Genomic DNA, 26780 nt, shown 5'->3' with positions numbered 1-26780 from the left:
GCATCTGTGAATACCTCCTAGATCCCAGTACTCAGGCGGCTGAATAGGTTGAGATTTGGAGATGTGGTACCCAAAGACTCTGCGTTCCCAACAAGGTCACAGAGGCAACACACTCAAGTCTTCTGAAGCCTAAAAGAGTGTTTTAGGAGCTGTGTTTAGTCCAGAAACTGTGATCCAGCATTTTTATATAACTTAGCAATGAAACAAATCATACACAGAGCAAACACTCTTTGGCTTGGCATGGGCTCCATTTCACAGATGCTTTTCTGCCACTGGTTGTTCCCTGAATTAATCTTAAACTCAAGCGAACACACATCAAGCCACTTGGATAGGGAAAACAAATTAACCATGTCCTTTCCTCGGTCTTCTCCTGTGGGCTCCTGCAGGAACTTGCCTCCTTCCTACAGCTGACCTCTTTGCATGTCCTTCAACACAGCACTTTGCTTTCCTGGGTGGGACTTTTTCCAGGAATTTAGCCATCCCAGTTGTTAGATATCATAGCATGATTCATCTGGAGACTTTTGCAGTGCAGACATATCCCACTTAACCAGTCAACCAAAGAGACAGGCTGTCTTGATAGTCTAGCCAATACAGTCAATGGAGGCAATGCCATGATTCACTTCACCCCAAAGTAGACATCTAAAATAGAGAGGATGAATCGTACCTTGAAGTGCCTGTTTCTCTCCACTGGCTGATTACAAAAGCAGGCTGGGGTGAGTAGATCAGCTGGAGATGTCCATGTTGCAGACATCAGAATGTGGATGAGATGAACACAGTTCCTGGTCAATGTGAGCTGCATTCCTCCCTCTTTTAATACCGTGAAAAAGAGGAACTTCATGCTATTTCTCTCATCTGCCCTCCCCAGAGTAGGGTCAGTTGTCCTCTAATGTTAAGTGAGATTGATACCCCAAAGGTGGAGCTGAGGTGGAAAGGAGGCATCTAAGTTTAGGAAATCAGCTGAAAATCCTTTGCTTTCCCAGATAACTCCTATCCTGCCCACCTAAATTTCATTTACTCAGGGACAGGGCACATTTTTGGCTGAGCTGATTGCCTTGGTTCTGGACTCCTACCAGAGTCATTTGGATGTCCCTGTGCCTCATTTGCCTAGAAAGGACTGATATGTAAAGCCTAGTCTATGCATACTTAGTAAAGCCACTGAGTTCAGCCTAAAATACCTTGGTACCTGCTCATCTGAATGTCCAACTCTTTTCACTTCTGTCCCCTCTTGACCAGGTACCCACCAGGAAGGGACATAATTGACTGCAAGTAGCCTTGTCTGATAAAAAGGACAGACATTTTAAAACAGTTTTTATCCTAGCCCAAAGACGATCACATAGCAAAAATGAATGTAAACAGGAGTACACACTGCCCAGGCAGGTTTCTGTTTGTCATTAATTCTGAGCAGAAAAGTCAATCTAGAGATTTAATTAGAAGAAAAAGAAATTATACTCCAAAAATCCCTTCAGTTTTAGTAATCAAGGTTATTATTAGAAACACTAGTAAAAACACTTTAAAAATCTATATAATTAGCTACATATCTGCTGATCTCTCTGCACAGCTGACTTGTTTGTCTCTAAGGCTTCAACCAACCTAATGGTTCATGGACGCTCCTTTCAACAGACTTCCAATTGGCTGAGCACAGAATTTGCACTCAAGTTTTGTTGATTTTTTGTTGTTGTTTTTTATTTTTGTGGTGTTTTTTGTTATTGTTCTTTTAGCTTTTGTTTTGTTTGTTTTGTTTTGTTTTAATTTCACTCTTCTCGCTTTAACCAACGTATAGATTGATGATCAAAGCAGGCTCTCCATATCCTGTGACAGCACAGCAAAGCCGGCATTGTTTTGTGAAAATACAGCTCTACTTTTGAAAATTCCCAAATTGAAACTGGTGTGAAAGTAAAGTGAAAATGTGTTAAACTAATAACCACAAGGACGCTGGCAGCCATTTTAATAACTTATTTTTAGAGCATTTGAGCCAGATTAGAAAGCCCTAGTATTCAGCTTTGCAGAGCACACATCTGGATTAATTAGGTGTGGAAATGCTTTGCTAAAGAGTAGAAAATCTTTTCTAGACCACACTTTCAAGGAAGTTACCAATATGCCAGTCCTGGTTCCAAACTTGTATGAACCTATGCACAAGTATTTCTAGTAACATGAGTGCAGTTTTTCACACAGGGGAATAGCATTGATGTAGGACCCATATTAAGCCATAGGAGTGTTTTTCCCTAGGTTTTTTCTATTCCAGCAGGGCTATGTTTCCATCCCCTTTCCTCTACAGCACAGGAAATATAACTGCTTATGAAAGCATCATGGGGTGGTGTGTTTTTGTAGCACTTCTGCAGCATTTAGCTCAGAATTGGATTTTTTTAAGTTCTCGAGGCCCAAACTACTTGAGACTTTAGTGTCAGTTTCAGTGCACAGAAGTTACCTGGAAAAATTTAAATGTATAAGGCATGCTGTTGAATTGTGTGATGTCTATCAATTTTTTATTGTTCCCCTTCCAAATACTTGGAGTACGGTTTAGTCTACTGTTGGTGTTATTACTTTGTGTAGTTCTGAAAGTGCTTTTGACTCTCTAATTCCTGGGATTCATCAGCTGCTGAAACTTCCTATAAAACTTACCTTTTCTCTTACAAGCGTGCTTGGTTTTCAAAGAAAGAAATGTGGGTTTGACCCTCTGGTTGCAAAGCAAACTAGCTGTATGAGCTGAGCCTCTTTGGGAAGAAGCAGCTCAATGATGGATTAAGGTTTTGAGAGGATGAAGAAACGAGAAGATATTAAAGGCAGAGTTGCTTGCCTTGTTGGGCCAGTAGGGAACTCAGGAGAGCTGATGTTGTTTTGGGGAGGGATGACTGCGGAAAGGATGTTTTCTGGAGAGGGGAATCCAGAGGAACCGAAGATGTTGATTTTCTGTCCCCATTCTTGTGAACGAAGTACAAAGGTGAAAGCCAGACTGACAGCATCTCTTTTTCCTTGTGTTTCTTTTCTCCCAGGTCCTTGGCAATTGGTCACCAGTATTCCTCCCTGGGGACTCAGCCCATCCTCTGCGGGAGCATCCCAGGACTTGTACCCAAGCAGCTACGCTTCTGTCGGAACTATGTGGAGATCATGCCCAGCGTGGCAGAAGGCGTAAAGATTGGGATCCAAGAATGCCAACACCAGTTTCGAGGGAGGAGGTGGAACTGCACGACCGTCAATGACAGCTTAGCCATTTTTGGGCCTGTGCTAGATAAAGGTGAGTGCAGTGCTATGGGTTTGGTGACAGCAGCATCCATGGTGGAGAGGCAGCAGAGATCTTGAGAAATCTACTGTGAACTCATTTGCTTGTGATAAAGCGTCATGTAGAATGGGCTGCTGGAGACAGGACTTTGTCTTGATAAAGGAGACGTGTGACAAAGGTAGGGAAAGTTTTGTTGACCCAGGACCTCATCCAAGTAGTTTCAACTTGACTCAGAGGGTCTTTTGTAGAGAAAAGAGGATTATTAAGCTTTCTCATGGGGATAGCTAGTAAGTGTGTACCGCCCCTATGCAAGGAGGGTGGTTATCCACCATCTCCATTGTACAAACAGCATCCAGTCATAGGTAACAACTATTTCAACCCCAAAGCTCTACTGAGAGGGTACAGGTGATGCATAGAACCAAGAAGTGCCCCATTTCTGAGTGCGTAGAGAGTGGGGTCATCTCTGACCCTGCTTGGAGCAGGAGGTTGGACTAGAGACCTCTCAGAGCCCATCCCACGAATTATCCTATGATCCTATGCCCCTTGCGAGGAACACAAAGGATTATTGTGTTTTCAGTGGTCAAGCTGGTTGTCTGGCTCCTTTTCTGAGCCCACGGAATTTCATGCTGCATTTTCAGCTCTCTCAATAATTGTGGAGGTGAATTGATGGGCTGTTGGCTGGACTTATCAGATACTATCAGTTTTGATACCACAATAGGATAAAATGAAGATCAAAGGTCTGAGGAAATCACCATCAATTAATGGTTCTGCTTTCATTGGTTACGAATGTGGCGAATTCACACAGGATGCTAATTCAGGCAACTAATTCTAACACTGCAGTCATTGATATAAGTGGGGGCTTTTAGAAATGTTTTCCCCTAAGTTGTTGAATGCAGTGGGATTTAAGCACTTGGCGTAGTCTGAGTATCTGGTCTTTTCCCCTGTAAATTAGTCTGAGCCTATTTTAGCCCATAAGAAGTGTTTTATCCTTTTTTGCCATCACAGTATGCCTTTTAAAGTCCAGCCTGCTTTTGCTGGTCTCAGTAAGTCTGGGTCAAGCTCTGCCTTTCCCTTTAGCACCAAGGGGTTCATCCAAGGGGCAGACTGGTTTTGCATTTGAATCCTGCCCAGGTGGTGAGTCCAGGTGCCCTGTCCAGATCTGTGGAAGAACGTGTCTGCTTTCTCTTAGGACAGCACCAGCAGAAAAGGCTTGGATATCCTCTCTTTCTTTTATATTCTTTTCCTTCCTTCCTTCCTTCCTTCCTTCCTTCCTTCCTTCCTTCCTTCCTTCCTTCCTTCTTTTTGTTTCACAGAAGGAAAATAGTTGCAGGTTCCTGACAGTCTGAGAGTCGGAATGACTTTGCCTGGAATAGTGGGGTATCATCATTTGAGCTTGTAGGAGGAGATTAGGAAGCACCTGAGATAGTTTCAGGGAATGTCCTGACCCAACATATATAGGTGATCTACACTCACCTTGAGGCTCATTCTCCCAGTGCTTGCCATCTGGAGATAGGGGTGTTTTTGTTACTCAGAGGAGACTTGGGCATTACTTCTTGGATGAATTTTGAAAAATGCAGCAGCCAAGGGAGAGAAAAGCCTTGATTTGTATCATGGTGGGGCCTCCACCAGCCAGAATCCAGAAGGAGAACAGGTGGTTTCAGCTGATGGGGTTACCCCATTAGAGCTGGGGAGCCAAGACACTATATTCATGCTGGTGTCACTATTCAGGCTTAGTGGTGAGAGATCATCCCAAAATAATTACATTTGTAAGATCTACAGCATGGTGCACTTAAGCCCATATCAAAGTATCATACCACAATATTCTGTATACAATTAAAACACTCATTCTGGGTACATCACTCTAGGGTGTCTACAGCAGTTGAACTAGGCCAGCACAGCCAAGCTGAATATTTTTCTCGCAGACACAAGCTCAACATGACTTGCCCAAGATCATTCACTGAGCACAGGCAGTAAGTGAACCAGATAACCCAATACCTTGACCTCATCACAAGGCTGGATGTCCGCAAGGAGACATCGAATCACAGAATAGTTTGGGTTGAAAGGGACCTTCAAAGCTCATCCAGTGCCACCCCTGCCATGAGCAGGGACATCTTCACCAGCTCAGGTTGCTCAGAGCCCCGTCCAGCCTGGCCTGGGATGTCTCCAGGGATGGGGCATCCACCACCAATCTGGGAAACCTGGGTCAGCATTTTACAACAGATGCTCTCAGGTTAGAAGTTCCAAATCTCCTATAGCAATTACACCCTGTACAGGAGGAAAATGATCCTCACCTCCTCGGTGACCGAAGGAGCCCCGATCCCAATGCCCCCAAAACTCTCTTATCTCACAACATTCTCCACACAAAGGGTTTGTACCTGCTTGAGAATGCAGGATTTCAGTAGCTGGGCTCAGGGAGGGAAAGAAGGCTGGGACGATTTCATAACTGAAGAATGTTGTTCCTTGAGGGAGAATCAAACCACCCTTCAGTTTTGCTTCACCTACAGCAGGAGGGGGGGAGAAAAAAAAACAGCTCAGTCACATTCTTGTGCGGCAGATCCCCCAGGGTAGGAACATATTTGAGTTCCTACCCAGAAAGAGAGATGGAGAAAAGGAGAGAAAGCAAGCAAGCAAGCAAGCAAAACTTTGCAGCTTGAATTTTAAGTTACTTCAAGATCTAACTGCAGCTTCTCATCTGAGTCGATAAGAACCTCATCCTCCTTCAGCACAAACCAGAATAGTCACTAAAGCAACTCTCTTTTGCCTTACAAGACTATCTGAAATTCTTTCACTGAAAAGGACTGATTTTATGCCTTCAGGAAATACTTTCTAGGCCCAAATCTCACCGAGGCTGCCTCAGTGTCTGGGCTGCCCTTGCTGCTCTGTTATCTCATTACTAATTCAGGGCCAGGCTTGAGCTGTGATTCAGCGGTGCCAAACTGTCACCAGACTTTGGTCCCATTAAGAGCCATATTCTGATATCTCATCTAAAACCAGACGCTTTTTTTCTCCATCAGCCTGTTTAAGGAAAGATATCCCACATGTTTTAGCAACAACTATACTTATGATTTTGGTTCTGTTTTTTGGGGGGTTTTGTTTGTTTTTGTTTTTTGTTTTCTACATTTCCATAGCCAGGCCTAATGAATCACATATTAAACAGTGATTATATTCATGAGCCCAGCTACAAGGGAATGGTGATGTTCAGGAGAACCATATCTGCTGCTATTTGGGGTCAACCCTTGACAGCATTGACCCTATGTCCCTCTAGCTCTTCATAAGTCCCCATCCCATCCAGCTATTCAATTACTCAGTTTTGCCTGTCCTTGGCTGTGGAATAAATGTTTCTTATTTGAAAAGAACAGAGTCCCCTTCCTCGCTGTGTTGTGTTACCTGCATGGGGAATGATACAGGCATTAACAGGAGGTGAAATTTCTACCGGGCTGTTGGAAGAGAGTTTGCCTCCTCCTTTGTGTCTTGGGAGCGTATAAGCATATGTGCAGCTCCATGGAGAAACATTCAGATAGATGCCACTGTTGGGTCTGTCTTGCTAAGGGCTGGGAAATAGGTGGCTCAGGTAACCTAAACTATTGGGAGTGTGAAGAACAGGATACATATATAGCAAAATAATTGAGCCTGATCTTTTCCCCCCTCTCTAAACCTACTTACTTCTCTACCAGTCATATATTAGAGACTACAGTTAATGTAATTTCTCAGAGGTTCAAATCTCAATTACTGGACAGAGGACAGAACACGTCACTTGAACTTTTTTAAGGCAGTAACTTCTAGAGGAAAAAATTTCTTCTCACTTGTTTCATTGGGACTGATATGGTCACTGCACCTGTATTGCGTGAAGCAGTGGAGCAGAATATGGCCATAGCTACAAGACCTTAAGTGATCACCTTAACCACAACTCATGACCAGTCATTTACCTTAGAGGTTTGACAGTTTTTAAGGCAGTTGCCACATCTTTCAGTTTTCCAAGGACAAGGGAAGATTTATGAGTTGCCTTTAAAAATATACAGGATAAAACTTTGGAGGATGTAGTAGAAGGACATACCATCACTAGCAGCAGAAAATGAACTCTCCAACCTAATGGGCATTTTCCATCTCAAGTGCTATTTACTGGAAACTGTGTCCTTCACCCTGTTTTTAACATTTATGGACTGAAGATGCTGTGCATGTTTTAAGTTGTGGGGCATTTTCTAGTCTCTCAACACCACGCGAGCTCTCTTTGAAACTCTTCTGGGCAGAAATATGAACTGACCTCAAGAGAAGCAATACAATACAAGCTTATCATGGCCCTTTCTCTTTAAAGGACCTCAGCACATAATTAAGTCAAAATAAAAGTTTCCTCCCTCTCCTCCCCCCCCATTCAATAAAAGTAAATTACCTCAAACTATTTAAGCCCCCAGTTCGTTTAAATTTTAAAAGGGATTTTAAAAGGGAGCCCTTGTCTATCTATTTCTTTCACTCACTCCTACCTCCTTCTGCTAAAGACTGGCTGGGGCTTTAAACCTGCCAGCTGGACTGAGAAATGGTTAATAGTTATTGTGGAGGAGCAGCTTTTAATGAACTATTGAAGAATGATACATTGATGGAGTAATGGGAGTTTAAGTCGCTCTGTAATGAAACAGGTTCTCAGCGCGGACCCATTGTGGTGTAAACACGGCACGTCTCTCCCACTGTTTGGCCAGGACTAAATAGCAGAGGCCAGAGGGGGGTCAGCTTATGGGGTCTCTGCTTTAGTTAATCAATCTGATTGGATTAGGGTCACTGCGATCCCTAATAATGTCAAAGGTGATGCCAAACTGGATTAAATGCTTTGTTGGAGAGGGCTCAGATTCTTTCAGCTTTTGCCGACGGGGCTTGTTTATTAGAGTTTAACACTCGTGCGACCTTGGGAAGCCACCACCGTCCCTTTTTATAAGTCGGGGAGTTTGCGAGGGGGTTTGAACGAGCCAGGGCGGGTGCGCGAGTGTCCCGTTGCTTTGTCGAGTGTCCGCGCCCGTCGGATGTGTCCTCTGAGGACATATATCAAATTGCCCACTGGACAAATGAGAGCCTAATGGGTGATGCAGAGGCTGGGAGGCATAAGTTCATTCCGGAAACAATTGTTGGTTGTCGACCCTGCTAGAAGGCAAATGACAAGAGTGACAAAAGCTGCATAGTGACCACTGTCCGTGTCCCCCTGGGTTAACCCTGTTCCTGTCCAGCAAAGGGATGTTCGTTTTCATACAGCTCTTGTCTGTGCAGTTACCAGGATGAGCATGGAATGAAATAGGGAGTATTGAAAACCACTTGATTGCTTCATTATTAAACTGTGTAGATGTCTTGGTTTCCAGAACTTCTAGTTCTAATCAAGGTGGATGGGATGGAATGGGATGGGATGGGATGGGATGGGATGGGATGGGATGGGATGGGATGGGATGCAATGGGGTGGTATATATCTCCCTGTCATATTATCCAGGGAGACCATGAATTACTATTATCTTCACTCCTGATGTTCCTGTAGATGACACAATATTATAGACAAAGTAGAATGTCCCTCAGAAAATTATACCAAATAATCTCTTTGAAGGGCACTTGTCAATGGAAAGGGACAGCAATAATAGTGTGTTATTGGTAGAGAGATATGAGGTCTCTGGATCTCAAATGCTTTCATCCTTCCCACAGTAGAGAACACACTGCACGTTTACAGCCTGCTAGGTCTCTCAGATTATCCAAGCAGACTTCTTGCATGATGCAGACGGTAGAATTTCCCCTAAAGACTTCTGGAATGAAACCAAAATATGAATTTGGCTATGGCATCTCTTCTCAAAAGACATCTTGCCTTGACACCAGGAGTTAGACAACCTATCTATGTCTCCTTTCACCAACCTCTTCATTTCTAATGGAACACCACTCTGCTGTTGAAAACTGGCCACTATATTTTCCTTTTCTAGGTTCAGAATAACTCTTATAGAACAAAGCATCTTCTTTGCTACTCTTACTTCATAAAAAGTTAAAATGGAGGCCTGCAGAAGAGCAGTAGCTCAGCAAAAGTCTGGGTCCATTATGTCAGACAGTGAGACAGGTCAAGGGAGTTCCATTTGATGCTGGGGTCCTCTGGGCGATGATTCCTCTGCTTTATTCTAGACAGTTAGTATTAAATTATTCACACCCTGAATTTTCTACATCTCTCCATCAATCACTGAGGGAATCCAGGGAGACCGGCTCTTGATGAGAAGACTCCCGCTCCCTGGGACCACATGAAGGGCAGCTCAGGCATTTGTCTAGCTCATGAGAGATGTGCGATTCAAGTCACATCCAGTTTCATACGGGATGCTGGCCACTGTTACCTTTGCAGCTAGGCTTGTTTCGGACTAGTCCTATTTTGCAGCTATGTTTATTTTGGAGTCTAGACATTTTAGGGATAAACTTCATGTCTTGTCTGTCTCAAGAAATCCAAAATGTAGCTGTGTTCATGGGCTGACTCTTTTGTCTCTGTTGCTACCGTGGATGAGAAACGTCATCTTGTGTCTAGCAAAATCCACGTGAGTTTTTTTTCTCTGGGTTTAGCAAGAGTGGAACAAGACTTTTAAATTCAGTTATAATACCTTGGAGACACAAGTCTTCTCCCTATTTTTTTTCTTGCTGTGTTGTAACAATACTGCTCCCTAGGCTCTCTGATAGGCCTGATCTCATCTACCAAAGTTAGATGTCGAAGTCTGAGCTAGTCACCCCAGGCTCCCTTTGCAGTCAGTGGAGAGTAATCGGCATCTCCAGAGAGCAATTCATCTGACCTATCTTAGACACCTATCTCAGGATAACATGAATCATACCAAGATGTTTATTTCTCTCCATTGACTATAGAGGGAGCCTAGGGCTACAGGCTCAAACTTCCATGTCCACTGCTCAGAGGCCCATTTTGGGGGCAAATATACCCACCCCTCATCTTTCTTCTGTTAGAAACCTGTCCTGAAATCCAGCTTCTGTTGGAGAGACCATTTAACTAAAGCAAGAACATGGCACTGAAAAGGATCTCCTGGACCACTGAATCCAGGCAGTCCCTTGTTATTTCAGGCATAATACCATCTCATAATGTCTTGCATGATTTAAAATTAAGATGATTAGCAGACCTCGTCATATTTTTCCTGATGGCATTCTGGCATCTCAGTTGTCTCTGTGCCAAATGCTTCCCCCCCCCCCTTTTCCTTGCTCTAGATCAGACTTCTCCACTTCTGCAATAAAGTAAGGCATGAGCAGAAAGCCACAAGATACTAATCCATCCAGGAGGTTAGTTACATGTAGGAGGTACTCTCTGCTCTCTCATGAAACTCTTCCCAAGAGGATCTGATTTCCAACCACACCCCGTCTACCTCTCCGCTAATGGCAATTTGGGCAGCTGCCCTGGTATCAACAACGGAGATCTACAAACTCTACCCTGTAACTATGGGGAAGGAAACTGGAAGGATCAGGATTGAAAATGTGAGTATGCAAGCTCCGCTCAGCCGTCAAGATGCATATATACTGTAGGCCAGAGATTTGCCAGTGCTGCTGGGAAGAAGACTGGCAGATCCTGGCTCAAGACAGAAGCATTGGTTGTATTTAGTGTCAATGTGAACTGATCTCAGAGCCAGTGATGAGACATAAGTGCCTGTACATCACTGTGCTGCCTGAGTCCACATTCCAGCCCACAGGTACAGAACAGCCCATATTCACTGTCGCAGCATTTCTGAGCTGTTTTTCATGTAGGTAATTCAGTCTCGGCAGCAGTATCAGCAAGGAAATGCACTTTGGGGAGATCTAGATGAGCCGTAGACACGTCTCTGGTTTGTAGCCCATATCAGTACTGGGAGATTAGCAGCATTCACGGGGCCTTGGCAAGAGCAAAATTGTGATGGCAGCAAACAGAGATGCTGAGGAAACTCGCCGAGGTGTTAGTCCCTTATCTTTGGGAACAGGACACCAGTGAGGTGGTAGAGGAGCTCCTTCTCTTACTGGTGGGGCTGCTGCTAGGGCCAGGTTATAGTCACAGAATCACAGAATTATAGAATCATTTGAGTTGGAAGAGATCCTCAAGATCATTGAGTCCAGCCACTAACCCCACACTGGCACTAACCCACATCCCTGAGAATCTCATCTATGTGTCTTTTAAACCCCTCCAGTGATGGTGACTCCACCACCGCCCTGGGCAGCCTGTTCCAATGCCTGGCAACTCTTTTTGGGAAGAAATTTTTCCCAATATCCAATCTAACTCTCCCCTGGTGCAACTTGAGGCCATTTACTCTTGTCCTACCCCTTGCTACTTGGGAAAGTAAGGGCAGTCCTCTGGTACAGTGGGATAGCAGTCAGAAGATTATGGTTAGCATCACATCTGGCTGTATTTGCCTCTCCATCCTCCATGCAGCCAGGTGAGTCAACTGGAGGCTGCACATGGCCTGGGTTTGGTGGTCTGAAGTGTGACCTAGGCTTTTTAGCAAGAGACCCTGATCTCATCACCTCTCCACCTCAAAAAGTGATCCCAGGATAAAGATCTGACTCTTGTGCATCTGTACAGTTCTCTGGAAATGACACAGCCCATGTAAACAGCAGTAAGCAGCCAACACCCAGGCACGGGCTGCAAACCCGGCAGAGCGGCGATGGTGAAAAGGAAATGGCAGCAATGCCAGGAGCTGATCCTGTTTGCTTTCTATGCTCCCTCTGCTCCCTCCCACTGCACCAACTCTCATCTGTCAGCCCTGACATGGAGATTTTTTTTTTCTGTTTTGTTTTTTTTTTCTGGCGACTAAAACGTTAGACGGGGGATCAGGGAGGGAAGAAGGAACAAGACAGCCTGTGGCTACAAAACCGGTGGTGTCTCTCTCCCGGTGGCGGGAGGCACTGGAAACTTCTGCCTCGGGCAGCATGCACAATGCAACGGGTTGGCAGGGAGTGGGGCTGAGCAGAGTTATAGATTTATTTCCTTCCTCCGCTCCCCTCCCTTTCCTCCCCTTTCCCTGCTGGGTACATCGCATTCCCCAACTGGGCTCAGGCTGGTTGCAACAAGGAGCTCCCTCTGCCGCATCCCAGAGTGCCAAGTCCAAGCGTGGGAGCTAGTCCTAGACAAAAGGCAACAGTAGAGGGAGCTGATTAGCATCCCTTTGTCCCAGGAGAATCCCAGCCCCAAATGGGCCCTCGGCGCACAATGGGGTGGCACAAACACATACACACGCATGGACGGGAGCCAGGGAGGGAAATGGGGATGGCGGAGGCTTGGTCGCCTTCATCTGGGGTGGGAAGGAGGACATGGTGGGTTTCACCCTTAAGCACCACTTTGGGATGTCTCTGGAGATGAGGTTCACCGTCCTTAGGTCCACAAGGGTGACTTTTGCCAGTTGAGGTGGTAGATGTATTTGCCCGCACTCTTATGCATCAAACAGCCAAAACAAGCAAAGTCGTCTGACAAAGAGAGATCCAAGCCCGTGAATGTGGCTTTTCTTCCCTGTGAGATGCGTTATGAGCTGGCAGTGCTGAATAGACGCTGGGATTTTAAGGCCAGAAGGGGCTGTGGGATCATCTGGTTGGATTCCTGTATAAAAAGCAGAGAATTTCCTCCCATCTCTCCTCCCTGAGCAGATAGGTCAGGGCAGCAAGGGCAAAAACAGGGCACACAAAGACGCCTTTCGTGCCTTCTTTTGTGCAGAGGGGTTGGACTAGATGACCTTTGAAGGTTCCTTACAACCCAAACTATTCTGTGATTCTGTGTGCTTGCATGGGAGGGGAATGGGGCTGTTTCCTGCAGAGAAGATGAGGCAGACAGCCAAGGCATGTTTTGGCAGGAGATAGTTTCCTGCATGTTCCCTGTGAAGGTCTGATGCAGGAGAAAGCGTACGCCTCGATGGATCAACCTCTCTCATTCCTTGCTCCCTCATCTTTCAGGGAGCACGTCCTTCAAAGGAAGGACTCATCATGCGAGAAGATCCATGGGATTAACAAGGAGGCAGAGGTCGGCTGCCAGAAAGAGGGAAGGGTTGAAAAGGATTGTTAAGACTCTTTGGATTTGTGTTGCACATGTGAGCAATGTGGTTACAGCAGTGATTAAGGCACAGCTGACTTAAGACTGAGCACTGAGGCCAAAGCGGGAGTAAAGGGAAAGCAGGATTTTGGGAGGCTCTAAAGTCTTGGGGCGTGCAAAGTCACAGGATTAGAGAGTTTCATGGGAGTCAGCACCCAGCTGTCATAGGTAGGGCCTTCCACCACTCAAGGGTAAGCAGAGGTGCTGCGCAGAAGCGTCATTTTTTGGAAAAAACAGCATGAGATGAGTGAAGCCGAGGTAGCTGAGGACAGTGTGAAGTAGACCCAAAGACATTAAGCAGGGAAGTGCATGGTGTGTTGTCTCCTGCTCACCTTCAACGTGCTCTCACGGGTCACTGAGATGGTTCTAGAAAGTGTTGCCTACAGCAGATGGGCCCATAAAAGAAGGTTATAGACATGTCACAGTATAGATATGCTTTAGGGAAGGACTTGAAGGAAACTGTCATGGTTTTGTTTTGCTTTGGGAAGGATTTTTAGGAAGTAGAAGACGTCATGGTGAACCTCAGGGAGGGACTGGAGCTAAAACCTGACAGCAAAGCACAGACAGCTCCTGGGAAACACAGAGCTTGGCTTGAGGTGGAACTCAAGATTGGGTGCAGGTCATGGGTGGAGGAATGGAGAGTGTCTTTCGCTTTTCATTTCAGCTTGACTTATCTCCCCCTTCCTAGAGAAGAAAACCAGTTTACAAAGCATACGTGTTATTTGGCTGGTTTCTCCGGACCCAGCCTGGATCAGTGATGAGTAGCAACGCAGAAAAGAGAGATTCTGGTTCTGGTTCTGGTTCTGGCTGTGCTTTTGGCTGTGGTGGAGACAGTGGAGCACGTCCTCCTTCCTCTACGTCTCCGCTTATGACAGAGTGCACCACAGCAACAACTGGATACTTCAAAGAGAGCGATACCAAAGTAGGTCATATGTAGGGCCCTGCAGCTCTTGCAACATAATTTAGGTAGTTTTATTGGCCTACTTAGGTCTGTTGCTCTCAGTTTTGATCGACGGGACAGTAATGCTTCATGAAGCGCTTCCTGTTAGGCTTCATTGACTAAGCATCTGGCACCATCTCCTCTCCATTATTTCCAGGTGCTAAATCACATTAAATGATAGCTAATAATTATGGTTTATCCTTTCCTAATCATGCTACTTTCCCAGGGAAGCTGTTGCCACAGGGATGTTGTGGGAGTGTGAATGGGTGGGGAGGGCACGAGGAGATATTTCTGTTCACCCGGAGACATAAAAAAGTTGGAGACCCCTTAGGCTAGGCACACAGGATCCAGTCTGGGAGATATTATATCTCGTCAAGTGTATTTATTTATTTTCTGGGCCACTTTTCCATACGAAAAGGCAGCTGCATCAAAATGGAGATGTTTTACAGAACCTCATCAATTTCAAACCAAAAATGAACAGCTTTTGATTTCTTGTTTTGTTTGTCATTTCAGATAGTTTAATTTGAGTTCTTGAAAAGAAGACATTTTACTTATTTTTACTTTGAATGAGATCTTCTGTCAAAATAGAAAGACATGAAACTATCAAAAAAACACACTGCTGTACCTTGATATTTTTATAGACTATTGTAGTGTTTTAATATTATTGAAACTGAATGATTTTATCTCCTCAAGCAAAAAATATCCAAAATTTTTGTATCTGGTTTTTAACTCTTAAACATAAAATAAAACAGAATTTCCCATAATATAGTAATTTGATTTTTCGATCCTCCTTACTGGCCTTAGGCATTACATACTTGCCAAACTCCTTCATTCCCAAATCCAGATTAACTGAGAACAAAGTATTAGCAAGGCTCTCCTAAGGACCCCTCTAAATTCATAAAGCAGCCTTACAGCTCTATAAAATGAGAGCTGCAACAAGACAAGCCCCAAATCCACAACTCATTCTGCCCTGTTATAAACAGGGTCCTGTCATGAAGATGCTCCAGCAGGAAATTGCACGGGCCCTTCCTAGAAAAGAAACAGAAGGTGAAAAAGTATTTTAGTGCTGTTGGTTTTGGTGGAGAAAGATGCTTCTGTTTGTACAACAATTTCAGTCTGCTTTCCTAACTGCATTTTGGATATAGATTCCTTGGTAGATGAATGTGAAGATATAGATGTATTTTCAGAGAGGTAGATGGGAGCTCTGTGGAGCACGGCCGGTCTGTGTTAGATGATCAGCCTGTGCCCAGCACAGCAGCACTCTGGTGAGATTTGTGATTCAAGTATTTTCTGTGCCCAGCACCTACAATGAGGAATATTCTCTGTGTTTAGCTCGCCTCGGCACAGTGTCTTCTCAACCAGAAGTTAACGTGAGCATCACTTGCACCTGAACACATCAGAAATAACTTAGTAAGCTTCTGATGGCAAGACACTATCAAATAATAGCTTTTGTAAAGTTCTATTCATGGCTTTATTAATTATTATCCTGGTCCAAACACATCTCCACATCATCTCACCGATCCCTGTGGACCAGGAAAGAGTTTAAGAACCTACAAATGTCTTATCATAAAATACTTCCTTTAAGCAAGACAGCGGATTCTTGCCTTCTTGTTTTGGATTTCAAGAGGCCACATGGACACTGAAGCTTTTGAACTTCTCAGACAGCAGAAAAGCACCATCTTGGTTTCCAGTTCCATGTTGCTAATGTTTGTCCTAAGGTTTCAGGAGCTATACCAAGTAATCAATAATCAATATGCAAGAATAATCAAGTGTAAGAGTTAAAAACTCTCCCTAGAACCTCCTCATTTGAACCAAAGCAGATCACTAACCTTCAGAATACTCTTGTTCCATCAGTCATTAATACTTTTGTTCATTATTCTTGTTAAGGCTATTGTGACTTCTCTGAAATCTTTAAATCAACCTGACTTATGTCAGTGTCTTCTCAAAAAAGAACAGCAAAAGAAAAGCGAAAAAGGTGTTTCTTTTGTGGACTTAGTTAGTTTTTGTTTGGTTGGTTGTTTTTCTAAGGAACCCAAACGTATTTCCATGTTTAACCTGACATTTCAGGTAGATACTTCAGAAATGGATGATACTCTGCTCAAACAGCCACTCTCACCATTACAACTCTGGCACAAGCCTCATACACTGGTGCTGGATACAAAATTATAGTTGTTCAAAATCTGCAGAGTTGGAAAGATGCAATTTAAAAATATATGTATCAGCATTATAGCTCCACTGGAAAAAAGGCTGTAATCACCTGTGTTGCAACTCAGTGAGGTCATTGCGTCAAGCACTCTGAACTGTTAACTACACATATTAGCCTATTTTGTGGGGCTGACCACTAAAGGGGTTGACCACTAAAGTGGTTGACCAAAAGCTGAAAGTATATTAGGCTTTTTCTAGCTAGGGCTGGGCATTCTGACATTTGAGAGGCTTGGAGCCGACTGTTAGTTTGTTAATCCAGGGTTACACCTCCTTTTGTGAGGTTTGTGTCTCTTGATGTTTTAAGACTTTTCTTTGGTTCCATCAACCCTGCCAGAAGAAGAATGGTATTCTTAATTCTCACTGGGCAACTGAGCCAATTAGCCTGTCTTAAAACGACAGAAGAGCTAAGCTTAGTACTGATTTGGATCAGACAGCTTTGGGATGAATCTGAGTGTGAGACAGTGGATCTTCTTTACTTTATGAGCCACATGTGATGTACATCAGAAAGTCTGGTTTAGAGGTGTACCAGGACTACCTCAGAGGATGATGTTGGCTTCTCTGGGGCTGGCCTGGGCAAGCAAGCCACATCCCAGAGTAATACAGCCCAGTGATATTGGCTTCTAGCCCTCACACAGCATGGCCCTCCTGCTAACCAACCACATACCATAGCCAAGGCAAAGAGCCATATGCAAAACTTTGGAGAGTCACATGTGACTCAGGAGCTGCTGGAGAGACGTTCCTGCAATAGCAGCTCTAACTTCAGCTACTCACTGAAGATAATACCCAAACCTGCTTTGAACTTAAGATACTCAGCTGAACTAATACACAAGTTTCCTTGCCTTGAAAATGGTTCTCACCTGACTTAGTCAAAGGACTAGGTGAAGTAGTAACAGTGGTTAGTGGTTGGACTTGATCTTGAGGGTCTTTTCCAATCAAAAATGATTCTATGATTCTATGCATCTTCCTTGTGTAGGACTTACCACCTGGGAGCTCTTCATTTCTGTGTTTGATCCCTAAGCAGCTCTGTGAGACTATGAGAATCTGCGGATCATGGGCGTTTTGCTTCTTAAGTTAAATGTATTTACTCAACAGGACTTAGAGCTTTGGAGGTCAGCATGTTTCATTTAACATTAAAACAGGGGCAAACACAGGCCCTGAAATGTGAAGAATCTCTGCAGATCCTCACCTAAATACCTCCTCTCTAAATGATACCATATCTCCAGGGTGAAGTGGAAACTCATTCTGAGCTCTGTTTTGCTCAGTTCTGCTCTTAGTTCCTGAACTCCCTGCAGGTTTGCACCAATCCCCCAAATTTAGCACCAAAGTTGACGGTGACGCCCATAGCGCCCGTGTTTATCCAGACTAGAAGACAAAACATGCATATTAGAAGAAAAGTGTGTCAAAATCTTCACCATAGACAGGAAACATAGCCAAAAAAATGCACATATTCAAGAAAACCAAGAGGATGGTGGGACCTGGGAGTGATTTATGGGCAGGAGTTAACATTTCTTACCAGTGTTGTTATCACTCCACTGCAGGGTTGGGCAATGTATGGGTGACCCAGCTTCAGCAGCTCCAACTGGCTGACCACCTTCCACACCAGGAGGTCCAGCAGTGTCCATAACACCTGGGCCCCATCACTGGTCACCAATCACATACTCAGGGTGGGAGCCATGACTGAGTTTCTGATGAGTAATGCCCAGCTCAAGAGCGATAGTACGGTCTCCAGGAATAAGCCAGGAACCAAACCTGATTTCCTATAGTCTACTGACAGCTTTCCACCCTCCCCAGCTCATATCCATTGTCAGCACATGCAAAGGCTCCACATCCCATTGCCAGTTGCTTAATCCATTCCTTTCCGCCCCACTGTCAAGACAATAATACTCCGCTGAGGGGACCCACCCACCAGGAAATCCCCCTTTAACACCCAGCAAAAGAGCAGCCAGATTTATTTCTACCACTGTTGTGGAAAACTAAATGAGGACTCATCTGCTCTAATCCCCTCTTAAGATTTCAAGATGAGGCCTGTGTTGCGTATTAGCATATCTAACAGCTCCTACTTGTGCACTGCAAGGCTGCTGCTCCATGGAGGTGAATCACGTACTAACACATACTTCAGGTACCCTACTATCTCCCTCCGAAGACATAAATGACTGAGCCTTTGCAACAACCTCATAAAAATGCCTGAAATTGAGACTTGGGTTAAATGGGCTTGGAGGTCTTCCTGAAGAATGGATCTCATGACTCATCCACAGCCTTCGGCTAGAGAGTTTGGGGACCTCTCCTTACATATAACACACAGAATTTCCATTGGCCTCGTTTTTGACATGGCACTTGTGACTTCTTTGATGAATGTAGCAAATAGGCACTCCAGTTCGAGGACAATTCTGAGATTTTTGCACTGGTTTCTGAGACTTTTTGCACTGGAATGACAGTGAGGCATTTCAAGACTTTCACAAATTCCTATAAACCTTGAAAAGGTCTCAAAAACCTGTAGGCAGGTGTCAGCCATAGAGCAGCTGAAGTTTTGGCATAAAGATGTCCATCTGGGATGGGGGTGACTGAACATTTTGATCATTGCTGCTCTTGAAGCTTTGCTGTTTCATGCTGAAAGTCTTGAGTTTGTTAGGGAGCACAAGTTTTCGCGACTTTCGGTTGACAATATGAGGCTGGGAAGCAGGAGGGAGACCAAGGGCCACCATCAGCACTGACTGGTGTGGCACCTCGTTCTGAGTCACATAAGAATTCTGTCTCCTCACTGTTATACCGCCTGGTGTGCACTGCATGTTAACACATCCAGCCTTGTTGTGGGGAATTGTCCCGGGCAGACTTTTTAACTGAACCACTATTACACAGTTACCTGAAGTTACTGGAAACCAGACCTTCTGACCAAGGTTGTGAATCAGGTCAGGATGATGTTAAACTGAAGACTGGGTGGTTTGATCTCAGCCTTTTCCCAAGACCAAGTTGGTCCTCTTAGGATAAACAAATTAAGATGATTGCTGTGGTTTTTTGGGCCATTGTTTCCACCTAACTCCTTCATTTTGGTAGTCCTTGCCTATTTGGAAACGGCAAACACTAATATATCCGCTAAGCTCCTGAATGACGTTGTCCACTAAAGAGACTTGTTGGGCCATGTAATATGCAAGCCCAAGAGTTTTTTCTCCTCCCAGCTAACTTGGGAGAAGCATCTATTTGGAGGGATGCATTTTCAGGCCCATAACCGTCAGAAACTTTGTTGTGCCAGCACAAATCCCAGTTTCCCTTTTGCTGGCAAGTCTGGAACTGCACTGAAGACGTGAGCCATTTACATGATTAAAGGTTGCAGGACCAAGCTGATTAGAAAGATTTAGCAAATTCTCCAATCAGAGCACTAGCACAGATCCACTAGGTAAGGAGCTGGCTCTGCATACATAGTTGGCTTCTCCTCAGAGTAACTTCCACCGGTTTCCACTGAGAGCTGGAAGTTCTCAGCTTCTCTTGGGATTGATCTCTACACCTGCAGAGCAAATGCCTGTAAATATTGTTGTGGTTTTGGTGGCTTTTTCTTTATAATATCAAAACCTGCTGCTTTGATTAGAGATGGGAGTGGGGGGGGGGGAATCTGACAGTGTTTTCTGGCATTTAATCCCTAATTGGAATACTCCCTTTGGGTATTTAAAAAAAAAAAAAATTAAACTGGCCCAGATATTTTTTTATGAATAACACTTTAATTAAATTTTTACATATTAAATGTACATCAGTCGAAATAGTTAGACAAATAGCACGAGTGTTAGTCATGTATAAGCAAAGGGATGAATCAGTCGAAGACTGCGTATGTTACAACAGCCTCTCCCTCTGCGGGCACATGTGAGATGCTGAAAGGCAAGGAAAATTAACATGAGAGATGGAAGCGAGTGAGAAGAGGGAGGGTAGGAAAAAAAATGCCAGGAGAAAGGCAAGGTACCCAGTGGGATTAATAAGGTAAGGACTCCCTCGCTTACGCAGGCTTAAGTCATGGAGTCAAGGGAGTTGAGCTCTATTCCCAGCTCTGCCACTGTACAACTTCATAGCATCACTTCGTTTTTCTCTCCTCTTCGTGCTTCCTCCTCCTCCTTTGGTTTGCCAAGGTTAATTTGACAAGTTCTCCTCCATGTCCAGCTCAATCGCAGCCGGGGGGGACTGGGGTTAGACTTTAGGAAGAGTGGTCTAACGGTGAGGGTAGTGAAGCATGAGGACAGATTGCCTGGGGAAGGGGTGGGAGCTCCGACCTGGGAGGTTTTTGAGAACAGGTTAGACAAACATCTGTCAGGGATAGTCTAGGCAGAGTGGATCCTGCCTTTGGGCAGAAAGGTGCAAGGTCCAAGTCTGATATCTATGATTTTAAGGTTTCCTGGAGCAGGGCCTGAGCCTGCCAGGGCATCTAGATATCAGTTTCATGCAAAATAATAACTGAGGTGTCTCATTAGAAAACGTAAGCTTTTCGTAGGAAAAAATTATCCTATACCAAGATGTACCCATAATGATGCTGACTTAACTTTTCTGCCATTTACACTGAATTATAAAACGATTGTTTTGATTTACACCAGGCCCAGAGAAGAATCAGGCCCCGTGTTGTTCTGCTGGTGGCCAAAACATACTTTTTACTTCACCCGATTTATTCAGCAACTAATTTTCAAAGACATTTCCTAAGGGTTCTTGCTTGTTCTTTTTTTTTTCCTTTAAATTTTTCTGCACTTCACATCTCATCTACCCCCACTCATTACACAGGGCAACAGCAGTGCTGCTTACATTTAACAGCAAGAGAGGAATCTTCACCAGCTCCCATCCCAAGAGGCTGCAGGATGCATGGCTTTGATTTTTGTTGCTGTAAGATAGTCAGGGATGAAAGCGATGTGCACTGTCAGTATAACCCTTAAGGTACTGGCTTCCTCCAGCAGTTTGGCAAATGCCTTCCACTCCCACTAAAGTCATTGAAGATGTTGTAGGCAGAACAGGTCATCACCCTTCCTTACCCTCCCCAAGTTAATATGTTGGATAAGGAGCCATGAGTTGTTCCCACCAACTCTGGGGTGCACACACCCATAGCTGTGGGGTGTGGATGCTCTTTAACAACCTGTAGCAGAACTACAGGATCATTTAGGATGCAAAATCAGAAATAACATCGCGTCCACTTGTCAAATACGAGGGCAGGGCTGACACAAGGGCATTTGGTGAATTAAAAGCAGCAAGAATGAGAAGTATAAGCTGGAATTGCAAGTTTTCTTGCAATCAGAGTGGAGAAGCTCTGGAAAAGCTTCACAGTGTGAAAGAAAAGAGGCAAAAATACCATAATGAAGCAAAGCCTGAGGAAGAGAATGCTTCATCAAAGCAAATGTTGTCATTTGGCTTAAAACAGGTTAACACAGGCAAACCCAGAGACAGAGATCGAAGCTGGATCTAAACCCCCAGCACCTGCCTCTTCTTCCCACTTGCTCACAGCCTCCATATGTCTTCAGAGAGACTCCAATCCCCACCTGGTGGTTATTCGTATTCTGGTTGTGTGTCTCTTTACTTGCCTGGGAGGGCAAAATCCATGTGCAGTTCAGACTGCAAGAGATCGTCTCCATCGGAGAGAGCATCCCTGCACACTTCCAGCAGCTCTTGCCATGAGGGCTGATGAGTGTGTGACACGGGGCTGGATGAGAAAGCTGCATCTCTCTAATTAGGTAGGTGGGTGTTTTTCAAGCTTAAGAAACCTGGAGAAAATAAGGTAAGCATAAGGAATTGGCTTGTCTTATGAATACAAATGATGGCACGTTGATAAAGTTGTCTGGAGGTATGTAGTGTCCTTTATTCTACAGCAATTTTTTTTGTTTTGGTGGGTTTTTTGAGGTCAAGTAGCTCTCTCATGCTGCAAAATCTGTGCTAATTCGGATTATGGGAGGGATCATGTAGCAGAGTCTTGACAACAGCTCTACACAATTTTGAAACTGTTTGGGGGTCACTGGTTAAAAAATGAGTGTGGCTCAGTGAGGAACAGGAATCACCTTGTATGAGAGCTTCCTGGTGGGCATCAGAAAACTCAAACCATTCTTCTAACTCAGGCTGGATGTTCCAGCTGAAAACAGCTCAGTCCTTGAGCTGATTCCTTGTCCCTGCAGTAAGAGCATGTGGCATTTGCCCACATCACAGGATAATGTGATAATACTGGAACAGGTTGGCCAGAGAGGTGGTGGATGAACCATCCCTGGAGATATCCCAGGCCAGGCTGGACGGGGCTCTGAGCAACCTGAGCTGGTGAAGATGTCCCTGCTCATGGCAGGGGGGGCACTGGGTGAGCTTTGAAAGTCCTTTCAACCTCAGCCATTCAATGATTCTATGAGAACTCCATGTCACTCACTTCACCAGTGTGGGCACAGGCACATGGGTGGACAGTTGTCCATGACACAAAGCCCATTCACATGGTGGGGGCAAAGTAGATACTGTTTGTGTGAGAGAGAGCTTCACTGTTTTAAATCACAAGTAGATACAAGTTATGGCTATTTTATTGTTGACATTATTATTATTTAATGTCTACCTACCATTTGACAGTGAAGCTGATGGAACACTTCCATTTATGTCATTTCTGTGGTCTTATATTCACCAACAACTCAAGTTCTCTGTCTTATTCTGAGTGTCACAGATTATCAGGTGGTCTCCTAGCCAAGTATTCACCTTGCATGTTTTTTTAACTTCCCAAATCAAACTGAAGTCATTTTCAGACCATCAGGATGACAGACTAGCTCTTCATGGTAGCTAAAATGAACCATTGTTAGGACATAGGTGCAGTAGATAGTCAGGTCAGCTTTGAAATCATTGTGATGCAGATTCTTTTTTTCAATTTTTCAGTACTAGGAAGTATTTTCCCATGTCTGGGGCCAACAACAGGCTGACCACCAGTTGACAGACTTATAATAGCCATACAGCCAATGCAAAATGCTGTATGGAGGGATATATTCATTTTTTTCACTTTTTTCTGTTGTGATTATTCTGATTGTGTCTTTCTAGGACTAAAAGTTTTAAGGAATGCCTCTTAGAACATGGCTGTTGGTCACTAGAGTCCCTGCAAAGGCTTGGACATAAAAGATCTATGCATGACAAAGTTTGATGTCTGCAGAAGGCCAGTAGATGTTTTTATGGAGGTTATAGCTATTTCCTACAGAAAAGGGTGTTGTAGCTCAGTTCTTGAGGTTACTTAGAAGATGTGCCCCTTGCTGTAGCGTCCTCACATGCACTCCCTCTGTGACGGACAAGTACAGAACGGAATACAACTTTAAACAAGTGTTCACTATATTTAGCTCCTTTTTCCACTTGCAAATTATACAAGAACTCCAGCTACAATCAGAATATCTGTCATCCAAAGCTTATCTGCTGACTTCCAATTGCTTGTTAATCATCCAGTCTGTGTCTGGGCCTTTGCAGCTTTCTTATTCCTCCCTGTCTAAATAAATCTGCAATCCCCATTGCTTTAGCAGCTCGCTGCGTCCTCAGGTGCTTGGGATTAGAAAGTAGGAAAATAGTGATTGCTCTCAGTTTTCACAGGTGGGCACTTGGGGTAGAGGCAAAGCAGATGAGCTGTTGGAAAGTCATATTGTTTAGGACTGAGCCCCTTCTCCATCAGGAACCATCAACTCAGCCTCCAAACCACGCTTCCTCTCACAAGATATTTATAAAATGTGGCTTTTGTGCTTTGGGAGATGCATAAAACTTTTCTGCCTCCCCAGATGGGTGAAACTGAATCCAATGGGAAAGAAATAAAGAAAGTTTGCCAAAGCCTGCTGCATGGGGCTGAGCTATTCCCTGCAGTTCCCCCAGCACCCAAAAAATCTCCTCCCTTCTCCAAATTGAGCCTGTAAAGCAAAAAATTCTGCAAGCCGAAAAATTGCTTAATTGCCTCAAATTGATTCCCTGCCTTTATTAAGATATTCACCCAGCTCTATTATGGTTAATTATTTGTATTACAGTAGACTCTGAGGCCCCAAGCAGAGATCAGGGCCCCATTGTGCTGAATACTGTACAAGCACATAACAACCAAATCACTCCTTGCCCCAGAAACCTTACAATTACATGGAAAGCTGCAGTGCAAACATACCACAGCTCATGTGAACACCTTTTAGGAGATATTAACGTGGATTTCCAAAGCCAAAAGGGTCCCTCATGAGAACATGGGCTGTTTCCATTGTGCATGTTCCCTGCAGACCCATTCTTGCTGAGCTCCGGTGGGAAAAAATCGAAGGAGAATATTGACAATACAACCAACAGAGGCCCGAGGCTTCAGGAGGGCAAGGAAAAAAAGATAGAGAAGAGGAAAGAAAGGTGGGGAAAACGAAACAGATTTCTGTGCTGGTTTCCCTTTCACCTTTCATTTGTACTCGGAAGCTCAGCTGGGGGAGGTTCATGAGGGATCTTGTTTTCTTGGGGATTTCCAGCCTCATTTTGCAGTGCAAAGTGCTCCTCTGTATGGGTAAACGTTAAGATGAGCACTTGGTTTTCAGCTTGCTTTGGGGACACCTTGCACCTGCTGCCTTCCTCTGCTTCCCAGCCTGGGTGAGGAAGAGGAGCAACAATGCAAAAGGGGAACCCTTTGCTTCTCCTTCCCGCTCCTCCCATCCCATCCACAAATAAATCTCTGTGGCTGTATCTCTCCTGTCCTCAGTAGATCCTGCTTATCAAGGGGTCAGCACTGGGGGAGCTTTGTGATCTGCGCAAGCGAGTAGGGAGAATTTTGAGACCTCAAAGCTTTGCTGGAGGCTGGGAGTGTGCCACCATTGGGGTGAATGGCCAGCTGCTGATTCAGCCAAAGGTCTTGCTGGTACCCTGGATGCTGCTGAGCCCTGGGTGCCCCTCTTGGGATCACAGAATCACAGAATAGTTTGGGTTGGAAGTGTCCAGCCTGCCCTGGGATGTCTCCAGGGATGGCGCATCCACCACCTCTTTGGGCAACCTGGGCCAGTGTCTCATCAACCCTCACTGTAAAAAATTTCTTCTTCATGTTTAGCCTGAATCTCCCTCCTTTAATTTAAAACCATCACTCCTTGCCCTATCACAACAGGCCCTGCTAAAAAGTCCATTCCCATCTTTCTTACAGACCCCTTTTAAGTACAGAAAGGCTGCAATAAGGTCTCTCCAGAGCTTCTCTTCTCCAGCTGAACACCCCAACTCTCTCATGCCTCAGGAGGCATCTCACAGAGCGATGATGCTTTGCCCACCTATTTCTTGTGCTTTTCCTGCATTTCAGCCCAGGGCTGAGCAGATGTGAAAAGCAGCAAAGTGTAGCCCAAAACCAGGGAAAAATCCAGTTATTTCCAAACACTAAACTCAAGGGGAGCGGGAACCTCCAGAGATAACGCGGTGTCTGTGTGTGTGTGTGTGTGTCTCTGTGTGTGTAAAACGGCCTTGCAGAATCCCCCAGCTTTAGCAGGGGCTTTTGAAAAAGATCTGGGTGGTGATTCAAAATCCAGGTTATGACCTGTGACCTTTGGATGAGAAATTGTTGCCATTTAGGATGTGTTAGGAGGTCCATCCTTTTCATCAAATGCGTGTTTCTTCTTGCTGCGGGAGGCAATCACACCGGTATATCATTAACTCGCAGAAAAGGAGGCTGTAAAAGAAGTTGATGGGGGACCTTAGCCCACACCCTGCTGGGGTCTGCTCAGAGCACAATATCCCAGCGACCATGAGATTAAGCTAAAGAGAAAAGTGAAAATGCTTTTCACGATTCACACGCCCTTTAGATTGTTTTATTAAACCATTTGAATAGGGATTTCCCTTTCGGCCGACAACGGGGCCCGGCCAATGCATAGTTCTAGGTTGCTATGACTTAGTTGATGCTGGCTAATCACAAGTGAGGGCAAATTTCATATAAAATATCTCGGGCCATTGTCAACCTAATGCAGCGTGACAGTGCCAGCACAAAGGAGGATTCATTCACCCCAGCAGGTAATAAGGACGATTTGCCATACCAACCAGGCAGTCTCGAGGGGGGCTGTCAAATATGATCAGAGCAGCGAAATGGAGCCTCACATTCCATTCTCAGGTGGGCGAAGGCGATCCTTTTGTTCGACCATGTTGCTTCTGATAACAGAATACAACTATATGTATATTTTTTTTTCCTTCCCTGTATAATTTTAAACAACAGAACTGTTCTTCATAGCACTCTTTGGGGTTTGCCTTTTGGGGTTGTTTCCTTTTTTTTTGGGGGGGGGCTAGAAGGGACCCCCATGATCCTTTAACCTGGAGCACACCCTGAAGAACTTCACCCCAGCTCCTTTTCCACCTTCCCCTTTCATTAAGGACCCCGTCCTGCCACAATGAGCACGCTGTATCTCTGCTAATAACCCCCAGTTGGTGCACAGCCTCCTTTTGTCTAGCGCCTCCCAGGGATG

General features: G+C 44.7%; 1 protein-coding gene across 1 annotated transcript in view; it reads left to right on the top strand.

The window, feature by feature from the left end:
• WNT3A (Wnt family member 3A) overlaps nt 1-26780 on the top strand; it is a gene marked incomplete at its 3' end in the record, with an annotated part of 93294 nt that overhangs the window by 48186 nt on the left and 18328 nt on the right. Inside the window, exon 2 of the mRNA XM_080339149.1 lies at nt 2991-3232. Coding sequence (XP_080195275.1) covers nt 2991-3232 — 242 coding nt within the window. The remainder of the gene's footprint in view (nt 1-2990; nt 3233-26780) is intronic.

This window comes from Nesoenas mayeri (assembly GCF_963082525.1).
Source record: "Nesoenas mayeri genome assembly, chromosome: 2".
In the NCBI taxonomy this organism is placed as follows: Eukaryota; Metazoa; Chordata; class Aves; order Columbiformes; family Columbidae; genus Nesoenas; species Nesoenas mayeri.
This window is presented reverse-complemented; position numbering and strand designations above follow the sequence as displayed.